The sequence below is a fragment of the Anabrus simplex genome, chromosome 6 (assembly GCF_040414725.1).
Source record: "Anabrus simplex isolate iqAnaSimp1 chromosome 6, ASM4041472v1, whole genome shotgun sequence".
NCBI classification, from domain to species: Eukaryota; Metazoa; Arthropoda; class Insecta; order Orthoptera; family Tettigoniidae; genus Anabrus; species Anabrus simplex.
Window position 1 is genome coordinate 83277242 of NC_090270.1, and position 22849 is coordinate 83300090.

A 22849-nucleotide genomic window follows, 5' to 3' on the forward strand; every position below is an offset into this window, starting at 1 on the left:
CTAGTTCAGCTACTTAGCTCCTACTATGTATGTATTAATACCTTGTTAATTATTTATTAAGCCTTCTTATGTATATCCTTGTTCCATAGTAAACTCTGTACTCAGTGATAGTAGAACTCTGACATAGTTGCAACTAATTTTCATATTCAGTCTTGAACTCTCCAATAATTCACTACCTATGTACTTCAAGATCTCCACAACTTCAGTATCTGTCTCTAATTTTCACATCTCTATCTGACATTAGTGAAATTACACTTGAGGTAGCAGAAAAGATGGTACATAAACTCCATTGTCATAAAGCAGACGGAATAGATCAAATTAGACCTGAAATGGTGAAATATAGTAGGAAGGCAGAGATGAAAATGCTTCTCAGAGTAATAAGATTGGCATGGAATGTTAGTCAGGTACCTTCTGATTGGACAAAGGCAGTAACTGCACCCATCTACAAGCAAGGGAACAGGAAAGATTGCAAAAATGATTATTAGTATACCAGGCAAGATGTTTACTGGCATTTTGAAAATATGAGAATAAGCTGGATGAAAACCAGTGTGGTTTTAGACCACAGAGGGACAGCCAGGATCAGATTTTCGGTATGCGCCACGTCAATGAAAAAAGCTACACAAAGAATAGACAGTTATCTGTATGTTTTGTAGAACTAGAGAAGAGTGACAGAGTACCAAAGTTACAGAAGTTAGCCGTACTGAGTGATTATAGGATTAAGGGTAAATTATGTGTGCTCTCCCAAGATGGTAGTATCGTAAGTGAGATTGAATCAAGGTGCAGCAAAGCTAAAGCAGTGAGCTTGCAGTTGTGATTGACAGTATTATGTAAGAAAGAAGTCAGCTCCCAGATGAAACTGTCTTTACACCAGTCTGTTTTCAGACCAACTTTGCTGTATGGGAATGAAAGCTGGATGGACTAATGATATCTTATTCATAAGTTGGAAGTAACAGACATGAAAGTAGTGAGAATGATCATTGGTACAAACACATGGGAACAATGGCAGGAGGTTACTTGGAATGAGGCTATGAACTCTATGGATGAAGCGGTATGCAGACATGCCAACTTTCAAAAGTGAAAAATCAGGAGAAATTTCGCAGCGCATCGCGACGTATTACGACACATCACTGATGGCAGAACATGCAAAAATTCATTATAAATCAATACATTAACAATTCTATTTGCTCATATATATTTTTTCCATCTTTTACATGTGAATACTAAATACTGGACATACCTGAACTGTAGGAACACGTGACTTCTCATCCTTCAACATGGTGATCACATTACAACTAATTGTTGTTCAACACACCCGTAGCTGACTTAGCCTTCTTCAGGAACTTGGAACTAAATTTTAGCTCAAAGCACTTGCCTTGCTGAACTGATTTCAAGGTTAAAAGTTTCTCCAAAGTTTGTTCAGACAGCAAGGATCTGAACTGTGTTTTTGTCTTTGTGACTGCTAAAAATCCTTTCACTTTCTGCACTGCTATGTGGAATTGATAAAATAGCAAGCATCACCTTAGAGAGTCTGTCATATTTAGTACACCATCAGCTGATTTCATCTGACCTACTAATGCCCATTGAACATCAATTCTTCCTTTTGCCAGGTCTGTTTCTTCGAGCTGAAAGTTACAGAACTGGGAGTGCAGAATATCAGTTTCTTTATCCAAATGTTCCGTTTCACTAGTCAAAATGTTCGGACACTTGTTTATGAAAAATCTAAGGCTAGAAAATGATGCCTTACATATAGCAGAAATATTTGCAACTTCTGCATTAATTAAAGCTAAATTTTGAATGAAAATTAGTGTACCATGTAGTCACACGATGAAGAGAAACACTTTCTAACAGACTTGAAGAATATGCACTTTTCCTCAGACTTCAAGGTGTTCACTAAAACAAACGCAGAGTTCCCTATCATCAGATCACAATCATCCTTTTAATTTGCTGGAGTATGATAATCTATATCAAGGAGAGAGGAGGATCTTTTAATAACGTCTGGTTTCACAAAACTTACCATCACATTCTTCAATAGTTCCTCCAAAACTGACTCCACAAGTGGATGTGCGGCATACTTGACTGAAGAACTACGTTTGGATTCTCAAAGATATCCATAAAACTTGAGAGAATAAGGCAAAAAGTTTTATGTAAATTTGATGAAAGGAACATGAAAAGTCGTTCTTCACACGACAATGCATGGCTCTTAGTGTTGTAAGTAGTTTCATTTTTTTAGTGAAACTGATGACTGTCTTTTCCTTTTAACTGAGGTGAAATGTTATGACAATCCTTAAAGTTTTCAGACAAACAAGACACATCTGCACTTAAACTGTGCTTAGGATTTTTGTAAATCTTCAAAGTTCCCATATGAGAATTCTTACTCACAATTTTGCTCCTGAATAATGTAACCAAAGGGTCCCACTGAAGCAAAATCCTATCTAAACACCTTCTTAGTGATAACCATCGAGTAGGCAAATACTTCAGAATTTTCCTGATCTCTGTGTTGTGTAAAGTCTGAAATTCTCTGAACTTTTCTTTCCTCTTTGCACACCTTTCCAGATAATAAAATATATCAATTATACTTTCATCTACATTTACGGGCAAGCATGCCGCACCCTTCTCGGCAGCAAGATTAATTGGGTGACAAGAGCAGCCTACGATGATTATGTTACTATTTTCCCGCTTCAAACAACCTGCCACACCATTCTTTAATCCTACCATTACTGGAGCATTATCAGCACCAAGAGCTAGGCAGTTTTTTAACGGAATGCAGAATTCCCGAAAAGTTGAGAGCTAAAGATTGGCAATGTTAGCTCCAGTACCATCCCCTTATAAATTAGGCACAGAGAGTAGACAACTCTGAATTTCAATTTCGGGGTTAAAAAATGTTACAACAATGGGATAGGCCTATACCTTTAAGTCGCTTTTATTGCTACCATCAGTAGTAACAGAAAATGCATTCACCTGCAAATGTGATACAATTTTCGCCCTTTCTTCCATGCACATTTCTGTAATGATAGCCGCTGTTTTCGTTCTAGCACACCCATATCGTTTAGCGATTTCCGAATCAGGAAACATTTTGCGAAACAAAGGTTGCGTATGATCGGCCCAATTTACAGGCAGATTATTTTCTACTATAAATGACGTAAATAACGCCTCGGCATTCATCACAGGATTTACATCTTGGTTTTTACATAAAAAGTTCAGTTTCTGGTTTCTTTCTACACACTGAACACTCTCCTTATGTTTTTTCGCTTGCAAGTGCTTCAGTATATTGCATTTCCCGCCATGTGGAACTGCAAAATCAAACCTACATAATACAGAATGTGAACGTTGGTCCCTTTCTGGATTCACTCAAACACGGAAACTCTTCCCTATAAGCACTTTTAAACACTGCATCATATTTATTTTTTTGACATTTTGACCAAAACAAATATTAAGGCACAACACGAGCACTTCTGCAGGTCTTGCCCCGGGTAGAACGACTATGTTTCTGAGGTTAGGTTACTACAAAGAGAAAGTTACTCGCTTGACTCGCTTGTAAAGAGAATGACTGTATTATAGACCAAACAGCAGCACATGACTGGCCACCGTGTCCCGTACTGCAATCTGGTATCATTATTAGAACTACTATCGACCAGCCATACTCAGCCATATATCGATAGAACGAGGAAATCCATGGGAGTTTAAAATAATATGAAAATTACGGATATTGCTCTGAAAATCGGGAGATCGGATCCAGCGATCGCGAGATTGGGAGGAACGATAAAAAATCGGGAGTATCCCGCTCAAATCGGGAGACTTGGCACGTCTGGGTATGCATAAATTGGCTTCAGTGGAGGAGTCATGTGAGGCAAATGGAAAAGGATAGGTTACCTAAGAGAATAATGGATTTTGTCATGGAGGGTAAAAGAAGTGGAGGGAGATCAAGACAACAATGGAACTAAAAAAGGCCACAAAGCTAGTAACAAATACAGGATTATTTAGGTGTTTAGTAAATTTGCAGAGACTTGCAGACTGAACACTGAAAGGTATAGCATTCTATAATGAAGACGTGTATATGTATGTATGTATGTATGTATGTATGTATGTACCAGGTGTATGCATAAGTTTTTGCTGGTTTTAGTGGTAAAGAAAACACACAATTTTCAAGGGAATTTCATTTTTTGTTTATTCAAAATACTGGCCATTCACTTCTACACACTTCGCCCACCTTTCAAGTAAGTTATGTATACCATGCCAGAAAAACTGCAGCAAACCATTCGTCAAGCTATTTTCCAACTTTCTCGAAATGGCTGAAGTGCTGCTCTGCAAAAGCATGCCCCATTGATGAGAAGAGGTGATAGATAGTGTCAAGTCAGGGGATGACGGCGGGTGCGGAAGGATGTCCCATCCAAGCGATTTCAAGGTGTCTTTCACTGGTTTTGTTGTGCGAGATCGTGCATTGTCGTGTACCAAAATCACTCTGCCATGTCTTCTGGAACATTCCGGTAATCTTTTAATCAATGCATGATTAAAATTAATCATTGTTCGTGATAGCATTGTGCACCAACGGTTTTGCTGGGCTTCAAGAGTTCATAATACACAATAATGCTCTGGTCCCACTAGGCACAAAGCATGGTCTTCTTGCCGAAGCGATTTGACCTTGGTGTAGAAGGACCGGCTTCGCCAGGTGACAGCCACGATTTAATCCGCTTCGGGTTTTCAAAATAAATCAATTTTTTGTCACCCACCACAATTCAGTACAGAAATGATTTTCTTTCTTAGAGTTGAAGCAGCATTTCACAAGTGACTTTGTGATTTTCCATTTGCCGTTCATTCAAATTGTGTGGGAACCATTTACCGAGTTTACTGATCTTCCCCACTGCTTGTAAACATCTGCTGATTGTTTCTTGTGACATCTATAATGCTTGTGCCAATTGCTATTGAGTTTGAGTTGGGTCATCATCCATTAACATTTGCAAATGCTCGTCTTCGCACTTTTGTGGTCTACCAGTTTAAATTGTTGAAACCATGTCTCACATGTTCTAATCAATGGAGGGTGATCACCATATGTTTCTACCAGCAAACGATAACTTTCCACAGCTTTTTTCTTTTTATTAAATAAGAAAAGCAATGCTTCCCGTAAATGTTCTTTTTTCAGGCACAAACGCTGACATGATCACTGAACGATACAACACAGACGCTAGTGTTTGGCGGACTCTACTTGTGTGTGTTGGTAGGTTAATATCAGACGAACAAACTGACATGTGTCAAATTCATATGCTGTGTACTGTTCACTAGCGCCATCTCTTAGTGAAACTGGAAAAGACTTATGCATACACCTGGTATGTATGTATGTATGTATGTATGTATGTATGTATGTATGTATGTATATGTATGCATGTCTCTCTCTCATCACCGGCCTTGCTTTTCTCTAAACTCATTTTCATTCTTTTCTTTTTACTTCCACTACATTGTAATCTCCTTCTTCTACAGACTTTCAACATGGGGTTACTGTTTTCTGATATGGGGTTACTGTTTTCTGATGAGTCGTTTCCGTCATGCCCTAGCTTGTGCTCATTATGGATTCAATTGTTTCTTCCACATTTCTCTCTCCAACTCCTTCCTTCTCATCCTGCAGCTTCCTCTTCTGAAGCTTCCATCAATTTTCAATCTCACCATCCTCTTTCCTATGAGTTAATTTTCTCTGTGCACAACCGAGTATGAGATAAAACTTGTTCATGGTGCTGCTAGCGAGTGGCACTGTGTTCACATAGACTGATAGCAGGTCTTGCAACAGCTGTGTTCGCAGGAGAAAAATCAAATCACGTTATTGGTTTAGCATCCCACTTGTACAGTTTTTGGAGGTGCTGAAGTGCTGGAACTTTGTCTAGCAGGAGTTCTTTTACATGCCGGTAAATCTACCAACACAAGGCTGACGTATCTGAACACCTTCAAATACTACTGGACTAAGCCGTGATTGAACCCACCAGCTTGAGCTCAGAAGGACAGCGCTCTACAGTCTGAGCTACACAATAAAACAGGAGAAAGAATCAGAAGGAGGTAGGGGGTGATGTTATTCTTAGCGAGTGGGAATATTTTTGAGGTTTGGTGAGCAGGTCAATGTGACTAAGAGGCATTTTGGAAGACAATCTCAGGACTAAAGTGTGACTGATTTTGTGGAGACTACAATGATATATCATTATGAAAGATCCTGGGTTTGGTAGCTTCGGAAATCTGGAGTTCAACCAACGGGGTGGCATAACCCCTAGCAGTGAAGGTCTTCTTCGGTTTCTCATTGTAGGAGGTGAGCTTTAGGGGTATAACAAATCTGTTTACCCCTAGACAAGAAACAAGGCTGAATAGTAGTGATCATTCCTCGTTATATGGGTGGCGAGTTTGATGTGTACTGACGCGTCAATTTTGCCATCATGGAGTTGGAGGTCCGTTTCAAAGAAAGTGAGAGAAACAGGAGAGATGTGCCAACATAAACAGATACCACCTCAACAATAATTACCGCAAGGTTGCATCATCACATATACAACTGATATACAGCACTGACTACAAAGATAATTTTATCAAACAATTATACTTACCGTATAAACTGGCATAGTCTGTAGCAACATATCAACCAAACTGAAAGGCTCAGTGTGAGCACTGGAGTGCAAACGAAGTAAAGATCTGGCCGGGTCAGTTCTCCCTTGCAAAATCAGTCCAATAACAGTATCCCAGTAATCAGATTGTGCTTCTGCTCTCTCTTCCAACGTAGAAGTACCATAACCAGCATTCATGAAGGCAGCTGCTTGACGTTCACACTTAAAGAAGTGGAATCTTATCCATTCCAAAAATTGCGGAAGAACTACGTCACCTGAAAATATGATATGAAATGAAATGTTTGTCATTAGACACACATGTTCATAATATATTCCAATTACATATAGTACAAATGTAGAATAATGGAATATATACTTACAGAAAAAAAGATCACAGTATGTTGGTATGATACATATACCAACTGGCAAAGATTAATCATAGAACTACAGAAATGAAAGCTACGCAAAATTCATACACTCAAGCAAATAAGCAATATTACAGCAGCAACTGGCAGCTAACACTATTTCAGACAACGTATAAGTAGAGGAACCTGTTTCTGTTGAAAATTTTTGCCTAATTTTGTCATTTTTTAACAGTTATTTTGGTATATTTTTAGCTATTTTTATTTTATTTTGTCAATAATGTTGCTAAATTTTATTTCCACTTTTCGGCAATAACAGGTAATACCAATATAAATGGTCCGTTATTGGACATTATAAATTTTCCAGCTAACTCATTCTTGGTTGCCAGCGTTTCGCCCTCGTGTGCTAGGGTGGGCTCATCAGTTGGTACCTAGCACACCTAGCTGGAAAATTTATAATGTCCAATAATGGACCATTTATATTGGTATTATAAATTTACTCATTCAGGACAAATATTTCAGATTCACTATGGGAATCAACATCTATATCATCTGATGGCCAAGCAGGCATCAATTTTTGGTAATGAGACAAAGTCTCTAAGTGCATTGGCACTGCCGGTGGCTCCAGTTAGCCTACACAGTGGCCTCCACGGTATGCACTAGTCAGCATATTGGTAGGTGTGCTAGGTACCAACTGATGAGCCCACCCTAGCACACGAGGGCGAAACGCTGGCAACCAAGAATGAGTTAGCTGGAAAATTTATAATATCCAATAACGGACCATTTATATTGGTATTATAAATTTACTCATTCAGGACAAATATTTCAGATTCCCTATGGGAATCAACATCTATATAATAACAGGTAAACCAAAAAATTAGTTGATAACACATTTCCAGAATAACAATGTTGTATTTTTGCATAAGTATATATACATGAGTTATACTTCTGCTTAGAACATATACTGTATTACACATTATATCAAAGCATGGAAATTTGAAAAAATTGTATCAGCTGTCACTTTAACAAGCAGGGCCTAGCCTAAGTGTATAATTTTCACTTCAGTCTGAAAAAGAGAGAGATACCATGAGTTCCATATTACTGGGAGTCAGAGCTGTACTCCTGTCAGATATTATATTACAATACGTTGAGAATGCCCTCTCACTATCAACAATACTGACTGATCACGAAGATATTCTCCAAGGTACTCAACACATTTAAACCATGAGTTCCACCCGGTGATCACAGGAATAGGGAAGAGTTTGGCTTTAGTGCGTTTGTCTTCTTATTTCTCTTTTAAGAATTGAATGTATACATGCTCTCTCTTCCGAGTATTAAGGAAGATGTGTTTTGCCTGTACAACACATTGGTTCAAAGCACTAAGTTCCACTGCCCGTAAATTGCTCACCAAATTCAGTTTGTAAGCCCAGCACTGCATGTGTACTAACCCTTCTGAAACTAAAATCCTAACTACGTTTATGCACTTGACTATGTAACATGCTGAATCTGAAGTTATAGAAACTACAATCTGATACTGAATTTCAAGTTTGTGAATTACATTCATAATTGCCTGTGAACATGCTGTAGCATTAGCATTTGCAATAACTTTCACTCCCCCTACAAATAACTTCTGAACTGTTCTATCACCACAACTGAGCACTTTTGCCAGAACCATAAACATACGTTGTCCTTTTTGTTATCAGTCACTTCATCCCACAGAATTGAAACTCATCTTTCACAGCTTCTTTTAATCTTTCCTCCTCCTCTTTGATGATTCGAGGTACAGAACTTTCCCGCAGTCTTCCAGCTGTGAGCAAGTCTCCAGCAACTTAAAAAATCAATAGGCCTAATATTAGAGGGCTCTTTTAACATCATTTGAATGAATTAAATGATTTATAATTTTAAGTAAATGAGGGAGCCAGCATGCATTATCTTGGCCTAAACGTCGTTAAACGAGAAAACTAGCGTAACTGCACAAAGTTATTAGAAAAACATAACCTCAAATTTCTTCCTCAGAAAAACTGTATGGTATTGTACAAACCTGGTATATATTTCTCCATCCACTCTCTCATCTTCGGATGATCAACTTTTTCCAGTGGAATATTTGCTTCCATAAAAACTTGAGTTGTAGATAAAATGAGTTTGTCTTTATCGTATTTAGCTCGTTTTGCCGCTGAACTAGTGTCTTTACAAAAAACAATATAAATATAAGTCACCACCTTATCAATACAAAATTTATTCACATTCAGCTAGTAAATATTGTCAAGACCGGTTTCGACCCCTAGGGGGTCATCTTCAGTTGACATGCATAAAAGATATATTTTACAAAAACATCACATATTAAAACATTAAAACATAAATTAAATCGAACTGATCATAAATGTTGGTATGTATGTCTTGGTACATTTGAGCTATTGTATGTGTCAATCCTAAATATTCAGCATACAGTGTCAAGGTAAGTAGTTAGCTAATATGCTTCATCCATGAAATTACATGCTATTTTTCATGTTATCACTGTCTGAATTTGGGTTGTACAATGTGGAATGAGATATACATACATTTGTGTGAATTAATAGTAGTAAGTTCAGTAATATACATTGAAAATTGGTTCTTAAATTACATTAATTGATTATTGATCAGTCATATGAAAATGTAGAATTATTGGTTTGGACACTTGTGATTAAAATATTAGTATGCAATACCTTGTTGGTATATATCTTAAATACTAAAGTATCAGTTAATAAAGCCTAAGATTCTTATTTTATGTCTTGGAATAGGGTTAAACTTTTTTTTTAAATTATTTGTTTTGTTTATCATAGGCATGGGATAATCTTGTTAAATTGGACACATAACTAAAACAGTGGTATATATATATATGCCTGGTTAAAAATACATTGCATTAACATTATTGATATGTGGTGCTATATATACATTGTTTGAGGTAAAATGGGGTTAACGAGGTTTTCACAACAGTATTTGATTAGTTATAATGTTCCGATAAAATGGGTCCGTAAAAATATATAACTATATACAAAATTGCGGTTAGGTAAGTATTTGTATAATTTGCTTGCAATTTAGGTAATATCTGGTTGTATGTCTGGAGATATTTTAGGCAGCTACTGTTGTTAGAGCTATTAAGAGTCTTGAATATATTGATGGAGCATGTTCTTCTTTTCGTGTGCCGTAATATGTTGAGTTGGTGACATTTGTAAGAACGCGTTGAATGTTATGCGTCCTGGTAAGGTGCACGTTGATTTTATTGTAGAAGCATACATGTTGTGAAAACAAAGTATCTGGAAATAGAAATAATGAGTGTGAAAATGGTGTGGTATGAAAGTGTAATAGTAAATCTATGTCGTTTCACTAACGTTAGGTGTTGGAACCGTGCATTCTGTGTAGCTGCCTGTTGAGATCTGATACGTGTTGCTCTGAGATTGTAGTTGGCGATGGTAGAGGGGAGGTTTGGGGGAATGGGTGGAGTGTGTGGTGTTTTTTTTTTTTTTTTTTTTTGCTAGGGGCTTTACGTCGCGCCGACACAGATAGGTCTTATGGCGACGATGGGATAGGAAAGGCCTAGGAGTTGGAAGGAAGCAGCCGTGGCCTTAATTAAGGTACAGCCCCAGCATTTGCCTGGTGTGAAAATAGGAAACCACGGAAAACCATTTTCAGGGCTGCCGATAGTGGGATTCGAACCTACTATCTCCCGGATGCAAGCTCACAGCCGCGCGCCTCTACGCGCACGGCCAACTCGCCCGGTGGGTGGAGTGTTAGTAACGGGAGTGGGGTTAGAGGGGAGGAGGTTTTGGGGCGGTTGATTTGAACGTATGGATTTTTGTTTATTAATTCTTTTAAGGTAGAAATCTTTTAGTAAGGGAATTACTGCATGAAAAAGAATATTGTTTCTGTCTATGCTTTCATTTAAGTTGGAGTTCGGATTGACGTATTTGTCTAAATTTATGTAAAATTCTTCTATTATACTGAGCAAGGGACTTTTTGGATTCATATTGAGGATTTGCATGTCACTATTAATGTCCGTGAAATTGTGTTTTTGATCGTCAATGTGCTGACCCATAGCTGAGAAGTGTCTGTGTTTGACGGCATTTACGTGTTCATTATATCGTATTAAAAAACTCCTACCAGTAAGCCCTACATAGCTGGCTCAGCAGTCGTTGCATTTGAGGCGATAGACTCCTGAGTGATTATATTTATTTATGTTATTAACTGATTTGGAATTGTATAGTATGTTGGTGTTATTGCATGTAGTTTTGTATGCTTTTTTAGACCTTGTTTTTTGAAGATATGTGTTATGGGATGTATATGGTTATTGTTGTAAGTGAACAGACATACTAATGAAAACATAATCTTAGAACAACTAAATAAAATAGATCCCCATATTAAATTTACCATGGATACTGAATATAACAACACCATAAACTACTTGGATATATCCATAACCAGACATAACAACCACCTAACATACAACATATATAGAAAACCTACCCATACATCAAATACAATAAAGATAGACTCCACCCACCCACATACTCACAAGAGAGCTGCATACTATAGTATGATTCACAGAGCATATAACATTCCACTTTCAAAGGAAAATCTAAATAAAGAATTAAACACAATCCACGAAATAGCAAAACAAAACGGATATAAAAGAGAAATGATAAACCAGATCATCAACAAAGTCAAAACCAACCGAAAACCAAGCTAACCAGAATCACCAAAGATAAAAAAGAATATGCACTGTTCACTTACAACAATAACCATATACATCCCATAACACATATCTTCAAAAAACAAGGTCTAAAAATAGCATACAAAACTACATGCAATAACACCAACATACTATACAATTCCAAATCAGTTAATAACATAAATAAATATAATCACTCAGGAGTCTATCGCCTCAAATGCAACGACTGCTGAGCCAGCTATGTAGGGCTTACTGGTAGGAGTTTTTTAATACGATATAATGAACACGTAAATGCCGTCAAACACAGACACTTCTCAGCTATGGGTCAGCACATTGACGATCAAAAACACAATTTCACGGACATTAATAGTGACATGCAAATCCTCAATATGAATCCAAAAAGTCCCTTGCTCAGTATAATAGAAGAATTTTACATAAATTTAGACAAATACGTCAATACGAACTCCAACTTAAATGAAAGCATAGACAGAAACAATATTCTTTTTCATGCAGTAATTCCCTTACTAAAAGATTTCTACCTTAAAAGAATTAATAAACAAAAATCCATACGTTCAAATCAACCGCCCCAAAACCTCCTCCCCTCTAACCCCACTCCCGTTACTAACACTCCACCCATTCCCCCAAACCTCCCCTCTACCGTCGCCAACTACAATCTCAGAGCAACACGTATCAGATCTCAACAGGCAGCTACACAGAATGCACGGTTCCAACACCTAACGTTAGTGAAACGACATACGATTTACTATTACACTTTCATACCACACCATTTTCACACTCATTATTTCTATTTCCAGATACTTTGTTTTCACAACATATATGCTTCTACAATAAAATCAACGTGCACCTTACCAGGACGCATAACATTCAACGCGTTCTTACAAATGTCACCAACTCAACATATTACGGCACACGAAAAGAAGAACATGCTCCATCAATATATTCAAGACTCTTAATAGCTCTAACAACAGTAGCTGCCTAAAATATCTCCAGACATACAACCAGATATTACCTAAATTGCAAGCAAATTATACAAATACTTACCTAACCACAATTTTGTATATAGTTATATATTTTTACGGACCCATTTTATCGGAACATTATAACTAATCAAATACTGTTGTGAAAACCTCGTTAACCCCATTTTACCCCAAACAATGTATATATAGCACCACATATCAATGTTAATGCAATGTATTTTTAACCAGGCATATATATATACCACTGTTTTAGTTATGTGTCCAATTTAACAAGATTATCCCATGCCTATGATAAACAAAACAAATAATTTAAAAAAAAGTTTAACCCTATTCCAAGACATAAAATAAGAATCATAGGCTTTATTAACTGATATTTTAGTATTTAAGATATATACCAACAAGGTATTGCATACTAATATTTTAATCACAAGTGTCCAAACCAATAATTCTACATTTTCATATGACTGATCAATAATCAATTAATGTAATTTAAGAACCAATTTTCAATGTATATTACTGAACTTACTACTATTAATTCACACAAATGTATGTATATCTCATTCCACATTGTACAACCCAAATTCAGACAGTGATAACATGAAAAATAGCATGTAATTTCATGGATGGAGCATATTAGCTAACTACTTACCTTGACACTGTATGCTGAATATTTAGGATTGACACATACAATAGCTCAAATGTACCAAGACATACATACCAACATTTATGATCAGTTCGATTTAATTTATGTTTTAATGTTTTAATATGTGATGTTTTTGTAAAATATATCTTTTATGCATGTCAACTGAAGATGGCCCCCTAGGGGTCGAAACCGGTCTTGACAATATTTACTAGCTGAATGTGAATAAATTTTGTATTGATAAGGTGGTGACTTATATTTATATTGTTTTTTGTAAAGTAATATCTATCAATACAGAAATGAAACTTATAAACAACAGAACTAGTGTCTGTCAGACTAGCTTGTCTTCTGATGCCTGTCATCGTTAGCGCCTTTTCCTTGCTGTTCTTATGTGAAACTCTTATTAATGTGTTTCAGGCACAAGTCCTTTCTCTGCCACTCAATTCGCACATTACAGTATATGCATGTTAGTATCTTTTTAGTTTTTCCAAACACATAAAATCCTTCCGATGCAAATTCTACTTATCGATCAAAAACTGTCACAACCATTTTAATAAACTGAGCAAAAAAATAGGAAATTAAACGCACCTATCAGCAGCGATTTTCAACAGGCAAGAGGACACCATCACTCCGTCACGTAGTTATGAATACGATACATTTCTCACTTCCCAGGAAGCTAATTTAGCGATAATCGATATACTATATCTTAGCTTTCGATATACATCGAACAGGTATAAAGTCGATTGTGGCATCAATTATCGGATTTTATTGCCACAACTCGCCTCAAATCTTCGTCATTAACTTCAAATGATGCAATTCCGAATAATTTTGTAAATTATTTCACGACTTCGCTTAAACATAAATAGTTTCGCGTTTTTGAGAATTCGTAAAATTTCAAGATTTCACGCTTTGCGAAAAACAGGTGCCTCTACATATCAGTAAAAATATATATACAGTATTTACCCTCTCCTGTACATAGTGTAGTAAAGCCTACTGCAGAAGCTGGGCACTTCCCTTCCAAAGCATACTTAAGTGTAGTAGATCTTTAAATTGCAATTACGTGCAATCTATGGACAAAAACGTTTGATAATTATGTACTTCTAGGGGTTACCACTGCTACTGTGGTTTTCTTCTTGTGGAAGGTATGCGGGCATAATGAAATTTGAAAGTGTGTGCTGATACGACTGTATATAATTAATAATAATAATAAAAAATAACTATTGTTAATAAGAAAATGGCTTTGATGTTTTATAATGATTATAATTTGGCATAATGAAATACAGCAGGAAGTGACAATAAGAACAAACAAATAAACAAACAGCATGTTGTCATGTAACTCAAATAGAAATAAGACTGAGCAAATGATGAATAAAAATTCAGGTTGTGAAAGTGTAAGCAGTGGTTATGTGCACTTACTGAAGTGGAAAGTAAAAATCAAATGGAGGTGTGTCCAGGGCTCACATTGTCATTCAGTGCATTCGAACTGTTGTAACTTTTAACGTATTATGGAAATCCTCGTGTTTTGGACTCATTGCTTCGTGCATCTAACAACAAAATTTTCTGGTCGTGGGAGAAAGGAAAGGAGCTGATAGTAGTGTTACTAAAGAAGCTAAGAATTTAGAGCCTAATTTATTTAATTTTTAAATTTCACACATAGTTCATCCCAGATTTTAATGTCAATTGTATGTTTGTACATTTGTTTAGTTATTAGATGTATTACATTAAGGCTGAAGATGGCCACCCAAGGCCAAAACTAGTCCCTAGTTTAGTAAAGTAATTAAAAAATATTGCGTATTATGGTATTGAAAAGGTGGACCATTATGACATTAATTTAATAATTATTATTGTGACTCCCATATAGAGAAAAGGAGAGTAAGAGCCAAGTGACTGACTGTGTTTGGAGCTTACAGTGGTGGAATGGGCGGAATAGACAGGGTGGGCCAGAATGTGTCGTTCTACAGAGTAAGTATACATGGAAAGAAATGGTTGAGGTCACTGTTCACATGGCTCCTGGACGTTTCTATTCAAAATTCATCGTTCTTTCTAGAAAGGATTGGAAGTGATTTGTCAAATCTAGAATTTTGTCACCATATTGTGCAGACATATATTATCTCCAGAAATTCAAAATAATGCCAAAAGGAAGAGGTTGCCCTGTCACCTCAAGATACAGGATCCAGCAGAGCAGTGTCTGTGACAACACATGCCTTGACGGCAATGATAACCTTGCAGCGCCCTACAATCGATTACTCTGTGCTGTAAAGGAATGCTCCAGCACTGTTCGCAACAAAAGTCTCTATGTTCCATGCTTTGTTCTATTCCATACTGTATACAGCACACAATTCTTCAATGTTTATTTTTATAGAGTAATTTCTGTGAATTAGATCATTAATAAGTGATCTCACAGATACATTACAACAATCAGTGAAAATCCACAGCCTGTTTCCTGTCATGTGACTGGGTCAGGAATGGAATAAATGAAGCCCCATCTAGCGGCGAGGACGGGAACTGTGCCGGCTGCCGAAGCCTGTCGCACTCCTCTGCGGCAATGATTAATGAATGACAGATGGAATGAAATGATAGTGGAGAGTGTTGCTGGAATGAAAGATGACAGGGAAAACCGGAGTACCCGGAGAAAAACCTGTCCCGCCTCCACTTTGTCCAGCACAAATCTCACATGGAGTGACCAAGATTTGAACCACGGAACCCAGCGGTGAGAGGCTGGTGCGCTGACTCCTGAGCCATGGATGCTCCTACAACAATCAGTATGTACAAAATCTTGTAACATTTAGCGCATTGTAGTATAATCAACTACAGTTTATTTTTGTATTTTATTCATAATTTACCTATACAATAAATCAAACTATAAATATTAAAGAAATGCTGACTTACGCCTAGCATGATCATATGAACCTGCCGATGAAACCGTTAAAAGTACAAACTTAATATGATGTAGTGCTACTATGGACTGTAAATGATTTAGGTGAATTACACAGAAAACAGAGGAAAAAAATAATTGCAGTGTTAAAGGGTTAAGCATTTGATTGCCATTATCTTAAGGTTTTGATTGCTGGTCTTACAGACAAAGCCATGACAAATAAGTCTGGTTTAAAAAAAAATAGATTAATGGATTTCGAACACAAGTGAATGCACATTTCAGAAAATATTCACTCTTTCCAACTATTTGAGAAATTTTCTTTAAATCTGGTCCATATGTACATTACTACTAACCACCTACAATGGTTTGGAAAAGTTTATTTTGTGTGATAAAACTGGTTATTAACAGCAGTTCAAAACTGTGTTCCCATGTTTAAAAAAAGGGGTTGGAGGGGGGGGGGGGGGCAATTCTTTTTTACTTCTCTTGAAAGCAGAAGTTTTCTTCTAGAGAATGAACCATCATGAGATTAACAGGTACATTTATACTGATTCCAGAAAAATTCCAATTTTAATTTTGAAAGTATACAGCTATGCGAAGATGGTAATGGGGGAATATGTACAGTTTGTTCTTGTCCTTTTATGATTGTCCTTGTATCTCTTACCGGTTGTCCTTTCTACCCATAAGAGCTTGTTATTGTGTTTATCCTTAGTGAATGTTTCTATCCTCAATTCTTGCTTACTCTGATGATATATATTCCTACATTTTTACTTGCTCCCTTTTCCCACTATACATGTACGTTCAGAAAGGTGTTCTATTTAAGATATTAAGAATTCTAAAATATACAAAGGGCGTACTATGTTGTTTTACACTTTATTTTTTGTACGTCCGGATATGGTTCACATTTCACTTTTGAAGGTGGTGACGTGTAACTAGTGTCTTGTTCTACCGTTTGGTAGCAGCACATGCACAGGGGCCAACAAATGCACTCGTCATAGCCATTTCATAATAACACTGTCAGTGTAGGAGCAGACAGCATGGAAAGCAACCGTCCGGGACAGCGCTATACAACTTGGTTCCTATGGATAGAAGGCATGACCACTGCAGAAATTCATCGGCGCTTGGTGGCAGTCTGTGGAGAACATGTGCCGTCACGGAAAACAGTTTACAACTGGGTGGAAGGTTGGAAAACAGGGCGCACATCGGTGGAGAAGGGAACCAGTTCTGGAAGGAATGTGACAGTGTCAACAACACCCAACTTTGCCCAGGTCGAACAGGCCATCCAAGAAAACAAATGCATCACATTTACGGAAATGGAGGTAGCCATGGGAATTAGCTGAAACACCCTGCAACGGATCGTGCACAACAATCGATGCAATGGAAGCATAGGGGCATTCCACCGCCAAAGAAATGTGATTATCACCTGTTCGGGAACATTAAGAAACCTCTGTGTGGTCGCCGTTTTGCGGATTTTGCAGAACTGGACACAGCTGTCAAGGTATGGGTACGCAGCACTCCGAAACAATGGTTTCAGGAAGGTCTCGAGAGACTGACACATCGATGGCAAAAGTGCATACAGTTACAAGGAGATCATGTGGAGAAGGTGGACCTAACAATTGATGTGTAATGTATCTCATTTGGGTAGAAAAAAAATGAAGTGTAAAACAATATAGTACGCCCCTTGTAAAGAACTCCTTCAATAACTAAAAACTGACACCTGACAACATTAATCTTATACTGTCCATATACATCAATATCTTGGCTTTAACTTTACCTGGAATTGCATCTACATACAGTATTTCACATAGATGCCATACAAATTCCACATTATAGAAAATGCTGATCAACTGGAGATAAGAATCTTTCTCGTAGTTCTCCAATTTTGTCGCCTCATCCTGCAGATTTTCAAGACAAGCCCGAATAAATGACCTGTAAGAAAAAATTGAATGCCATTATCTTAAGCTTTCAATTGTTGGTCTTACAAACAAAGCTATGACAAATCAGTCTGGTTCAAAAACAAAAAAGACTGATTAATGGGTTTCAAACACAAGTGAGTGCACATTTCAGAAAATATTCAAACTATTTCCAACTATTTGAGATATTTTCTTTAAATCTGTTCTATATGTACATTACTACTAACCACATACAATGATTTGGAAAAATTTATTTTGTATAATGCAATTGGTTATCAACAGCAGTTCAAAAATGTGGTCCTATGTTTTTAAAAAAATCACGAAAAAATAAAAAAGAAGCAAAATGGGCAAAATAAAACTAACACGCTGTAAATAAAAATTTAACGACAATATACTGACGTTCTACCAGCACAGGCCACTGCAGACACTGCAGTGAGTATGAAACCTTACCACATGTGCTGGGGAGTTGCCCTCAAGGAGAACTGCTTAGGATCAAACGCCATATCATCATCAGAAACCTGATTGCTAATGCTCTTCGTCTCAAAAATCTAGAAGTGTACGAAGAAGTCCACTGCATCGCCGAAGGAGGCAGCACTCGCAGGACTGATATTATACCGATTAACAGACGGAGGAACGAAGCAGAAATTATTGATCCTACGGTACGCTTTGAATCTTCAGCCTCTCAGCCGACTGACGTAGACAATGAGAAAAAGGCTATTTATAATCCAACCATCCCTTTCTTTCTTTAGTCGTATATCCTTAAAAAAATTACGGTGACTGGACTTTTCTTTGGCGCGAGGGGAACAATTCCCAAATCTTTCGTCACATGGCGACAAAAATATAAACTAGCGAGAAGTCTACAAGATGAGATAGTCGTCACACTCATCAAATACTCCGTTTCAATTCTTCGTCACCATTTATATGGATTTCATGCCATTTAACATGGTTAATTGTAACCTATCATTTTTAAACATTAATCATTTTTATCTTCACTCAAAATTGTTATTGTGTATTATTCTGTGTCTTATGGCAAATCTAGGGTGTCCTGGATCAGACTAAATAAATAAATAAATAAAATCTAAAGAAAACTTCCAACTAAGTTTTTCCAATATTCCTAAAAGAATAACGTGGCAGTTTAGTGGTTCCAGTTTTATAGATAATAATGAAATGATATTTTTTGCTTAATGTTTTGTTACTGTCATTTTTAGTTAACTTTTTAACACTTGGAGAGTATTGTAATGTAATGACTGACTGTAAGCTACACATCACAAGCATGGGTCAGAAATGCACCAGTGGAAGCAATAAGCACATTACAACACATTTATTTATTTATTTATTTATCATATGATGAATCTATGTACACACATGTATATAGTTCAGGGTAAATGTGCGTAGTCACAAGTTCGTATAATACTATAACTCTAGGTCTAGCATTTTGACCCAATCAACTGCTTCATCCGATGTGCGGTGAATGTCCATCAGCGTTCCTTTGAAAGCTCAAATTGGGCAGTCAGCAACAATGTGGTGGATTGACTGAGAAGATGCACCACAATCACAATCTGCAGACCTAGTCCAACCCCATTTGCACAACAGATAACCACATCTGCCTTGTCCAGTTCTTATCCGATTGATGATTCTCCACTGTCGTCTTGGAAGATCAAATCCTTGTACTCGTTTGGAAGGATTCTCAACCAGATGTTTGTTCACTACCAAAGACTGATCCCACTGGGCTTTCCATGAACTGTTAACATGAAAAGAGGTTCTTTCAAGATTCATTGCTGTACGCCAGGGTGGTTTCCTTGATTTCAGTCGTTGATGTTCAGTGTGCGTAATATCTTGATGGATGGGTAGTTGGGGGTTCTGCTGAATGTTCTTCCAAACCTTTAGGAGAGCTTCTGATCGTCTTAGGGCTGGAGGTGCAATATTGCTGAGAACAGGAAGCCATAGTGTGTTCGTGCTCCGAATGCAACCCGAGATTATGCGCATTGCCTGATTGAGTTGTACATCGATCTTCTTTGTGTGAACACTATTGATCCAAGAGGAGCAGCAGTATTCAGCAACAGAATATGATAAGGCTAATGCTGTTGATCTTAGAACATGAGTATTGGCTCCCCATGATGTACCAGCAAGTTTCTGAAGAATATTATTTCTAGTTTTTACTTTAGCAGCTACATTTGAAAGATGCTGCTTGAAAGTCAAAGTTCTATCAAGTGTTATTCCCAAGTATTTTGGTGTACTGCAGAACGGCAACACTTCACCTCGGAATCTGACTGTTGGTTTGTAATTAGACTGTCTCTTGCGTAAGTGGAATGTAGATATAACTGTTTTTTGAGGATTTAGGAGAAGGCACCATTTTTGAAGTATACATCCAAGGCTTCCAGATCAGTGGCTAAAGTAGTTTCAGCATCATAAAAGTTGGAGCACTGAGTCACCAAACAAATGTCATCAGCATACATGAATTTTCTTGATGATGTGTCTGGGAGGTCATATATGTACAGACTGAAAAGAAGGGGGGAAAGGACTGATCCTTGAGGTAAACCATTGTTTAATTTAAACACTCTACTTCTGTCATTATCAGCGTAGATCTGGAAGTACCTATTACTGAGCATATTGCTAAGTAAGGCCGTAAGTTTACGACATGGGATCACACTCAAAAATTTTAGAAGGAGTCCTTCTTGCCAGACAGTATCACAGGCAGCTGATAGATCCAAAAAGGCAGCCACGCTTAATGATTTCCTCTCATATCCATTTGCGATATACGTGGTGAGAGACAGTACTTGATCATTACAACTTCTTCCAGGTCTAAATCCTACTTGCTCTATAGGAATGTAGCTGTTGATTGTTTCATAAATTCTATTGTAGATCAGTCGTTCAAGGAGTTTATATGTAACACTTAGAAGTGCTATTGGACGGTAGCTTTCCACTTTAGATGGATCTTTATTTGGTTTCAGTATGGCTATTATCTTTGTTTTCTTCATCAGAGGTGATATGTTTCCAGTCTGCAGAATATTAGTGAAGAAGTTGGTTAACCATTTTATTGTAGCTGGTCCGCAATGAGCCAAATTTCAGGATAAATTCCATCAAATCCTGCAGCTTTTCCAAGTTTCATACTTTTTATTGCGGCTTCAGAAGTGTGTGCAGATATGCCAACAATTGCTGCAACAGTACAGTGTAGATCCATCAGAGTTCTTTGCGTGTATGGTCACTGTTGACGAGTCAAGGTTTTTCCATGAGACTCCAGAAAAGAAACGCCAGTCTATGGAGTGGAAACATATTGAGAGTCTGCATTCCAAGAAGAACCGGCCGGGACTATTCGTGCAGAAACACATGGCGACTGTGTTCTGGGATCAGGAAGGGATATTGCTGGTGGATTGGCTCCCTCCCGAAACGACCCTCAACAATGATCAGTACTGCAGTTCACTGCACCAACACATTCAATAACGCCACCACTGAAAATGGGGCTGTGGTGTTCTGCTCTAACATGACAATGCGCAGCCACATGCCAGTCACCAGACCAGTGCCACTGTGCTTGAACTAAGATTTACTGTGCTGCCACATCCTCCATACCTTTTCCGGATCTGGCTCCTAGCAACTATGCCCTATGTGACGCAATGAAAGAGGTCATGCAGGGTGAGAAGTTCACCCCCAATGAAGAACTTCATGCAGTTGTCCACCACTGGCACCGGGATACCCACGAAGAATTGTTTGCTACACAAATACGGAAGGTGCCAGAACGATGGCAAAATTGTAGAGACATTGGCGGGCAATACCTGTAATATAATCTGTATTCGTTTGTTCAGTAAATGGTTCCTGTGAACATGAAAAAATCGTAGTGCCAAGTATAATGAAATTCTGCAGCTAATCTTCAGAGCTGTGCTGGTTAATATTTCCTTATACTCTCAGAGAAAGTTGTTCATTTATCTTATTCTAGGAGGTTCTATGTTAAAAGCATGGGAAACCAGAAAAGAGAAGTGGAGTTCCTGAAAATACACACTCGCTGATTTAAGACAGTATTTATTTTTTGTATATACAAACTACTCATCCACACAGAAGTGCAGAATCCAGCTGTAGAATAAACCAACCCCATTGCTAAGGAGGGAAGATGGACGCAGAAGCTCCTCAACCTAGCAAGTCTGAAGAGGATGTCATTTCTTGCTCTCAGTTTAGCAACAGTGTTGGTTAAAAGTTTATAAAATAACAATGCTGGGTTTTTAAACAGCAAAAATAAAATTCATTTGGCACTCTATATCATATGATTTAGGCAAACAAAAGAGCTCTGGCATTTACCTGACAAAATGTAATTAAAACTAAGCCGTAAGTCACCCAAGAGAGGTCCAGTTTCTCTGCTATCCGGTAGGGTAAAACATCAGAACTGACATAGACAGCCAAAATGGTGACATTTTAAAAGTTGTTGACAGTTGTTTTACTTCTGGTTTCTTCCTATCTCTAATAAAGGCTACCCTACAATTATTTATAATGGGTTCAATCATAGCTAATAGTTTTTTTGTTTTTGTTTTTTGTTATTTTGCCTTACATCGCACCGACACAGATAGGTCTTACGGCAACGATGGGAGAGGAAAGGCCTAGCAAGTGGAAGGAAGCAGCCATGGCCTTAATTAAGGTACAGCCCCGGCATTTGCCTGGTGTGAAAGTAGGAAACCAGGGAAAACCATCTTCAGGGCTGCCGACAGTGGGGCTCGAACCCACTATCTCCCAATTACTGGATACTGGCCGCACTTAAGCGACTGCAGCTATTGAGCTCGGTACCAATGTTTTGATCTTGAAAGAAA

At 37.6% G+C, this 22849-nt stretch overlaps 1 protein-coding gene across 1 annotated transcript in view; it reads right to left on the reverse strand.

Annotated features, from left to right (window-relative positions):
- The window catches only part of Nup75 (nuclear pore complex protein Nup75), a 201816-nt gene that overhangs the window by 148045 nt on the left and 30922 nt on the right, over positions 1 to 22849 (reverse strand). The window contains exons 4-5 of the mRNA XM_067149038.2: positions 17921 to 18075; positions 6573 to 6844 (exon numbers count right to left, since the gene is read on the reverse strand). Of these exons, the coding sequence (XP_067005139.2) occupies positions 6573 to 6844; positions 17921 to 18075 (427 nt within the window). The remainder of the gene's footprint in view (positions 1 to 6572; positions 6845 to 17920; positions 18076 to 22849) is intronic.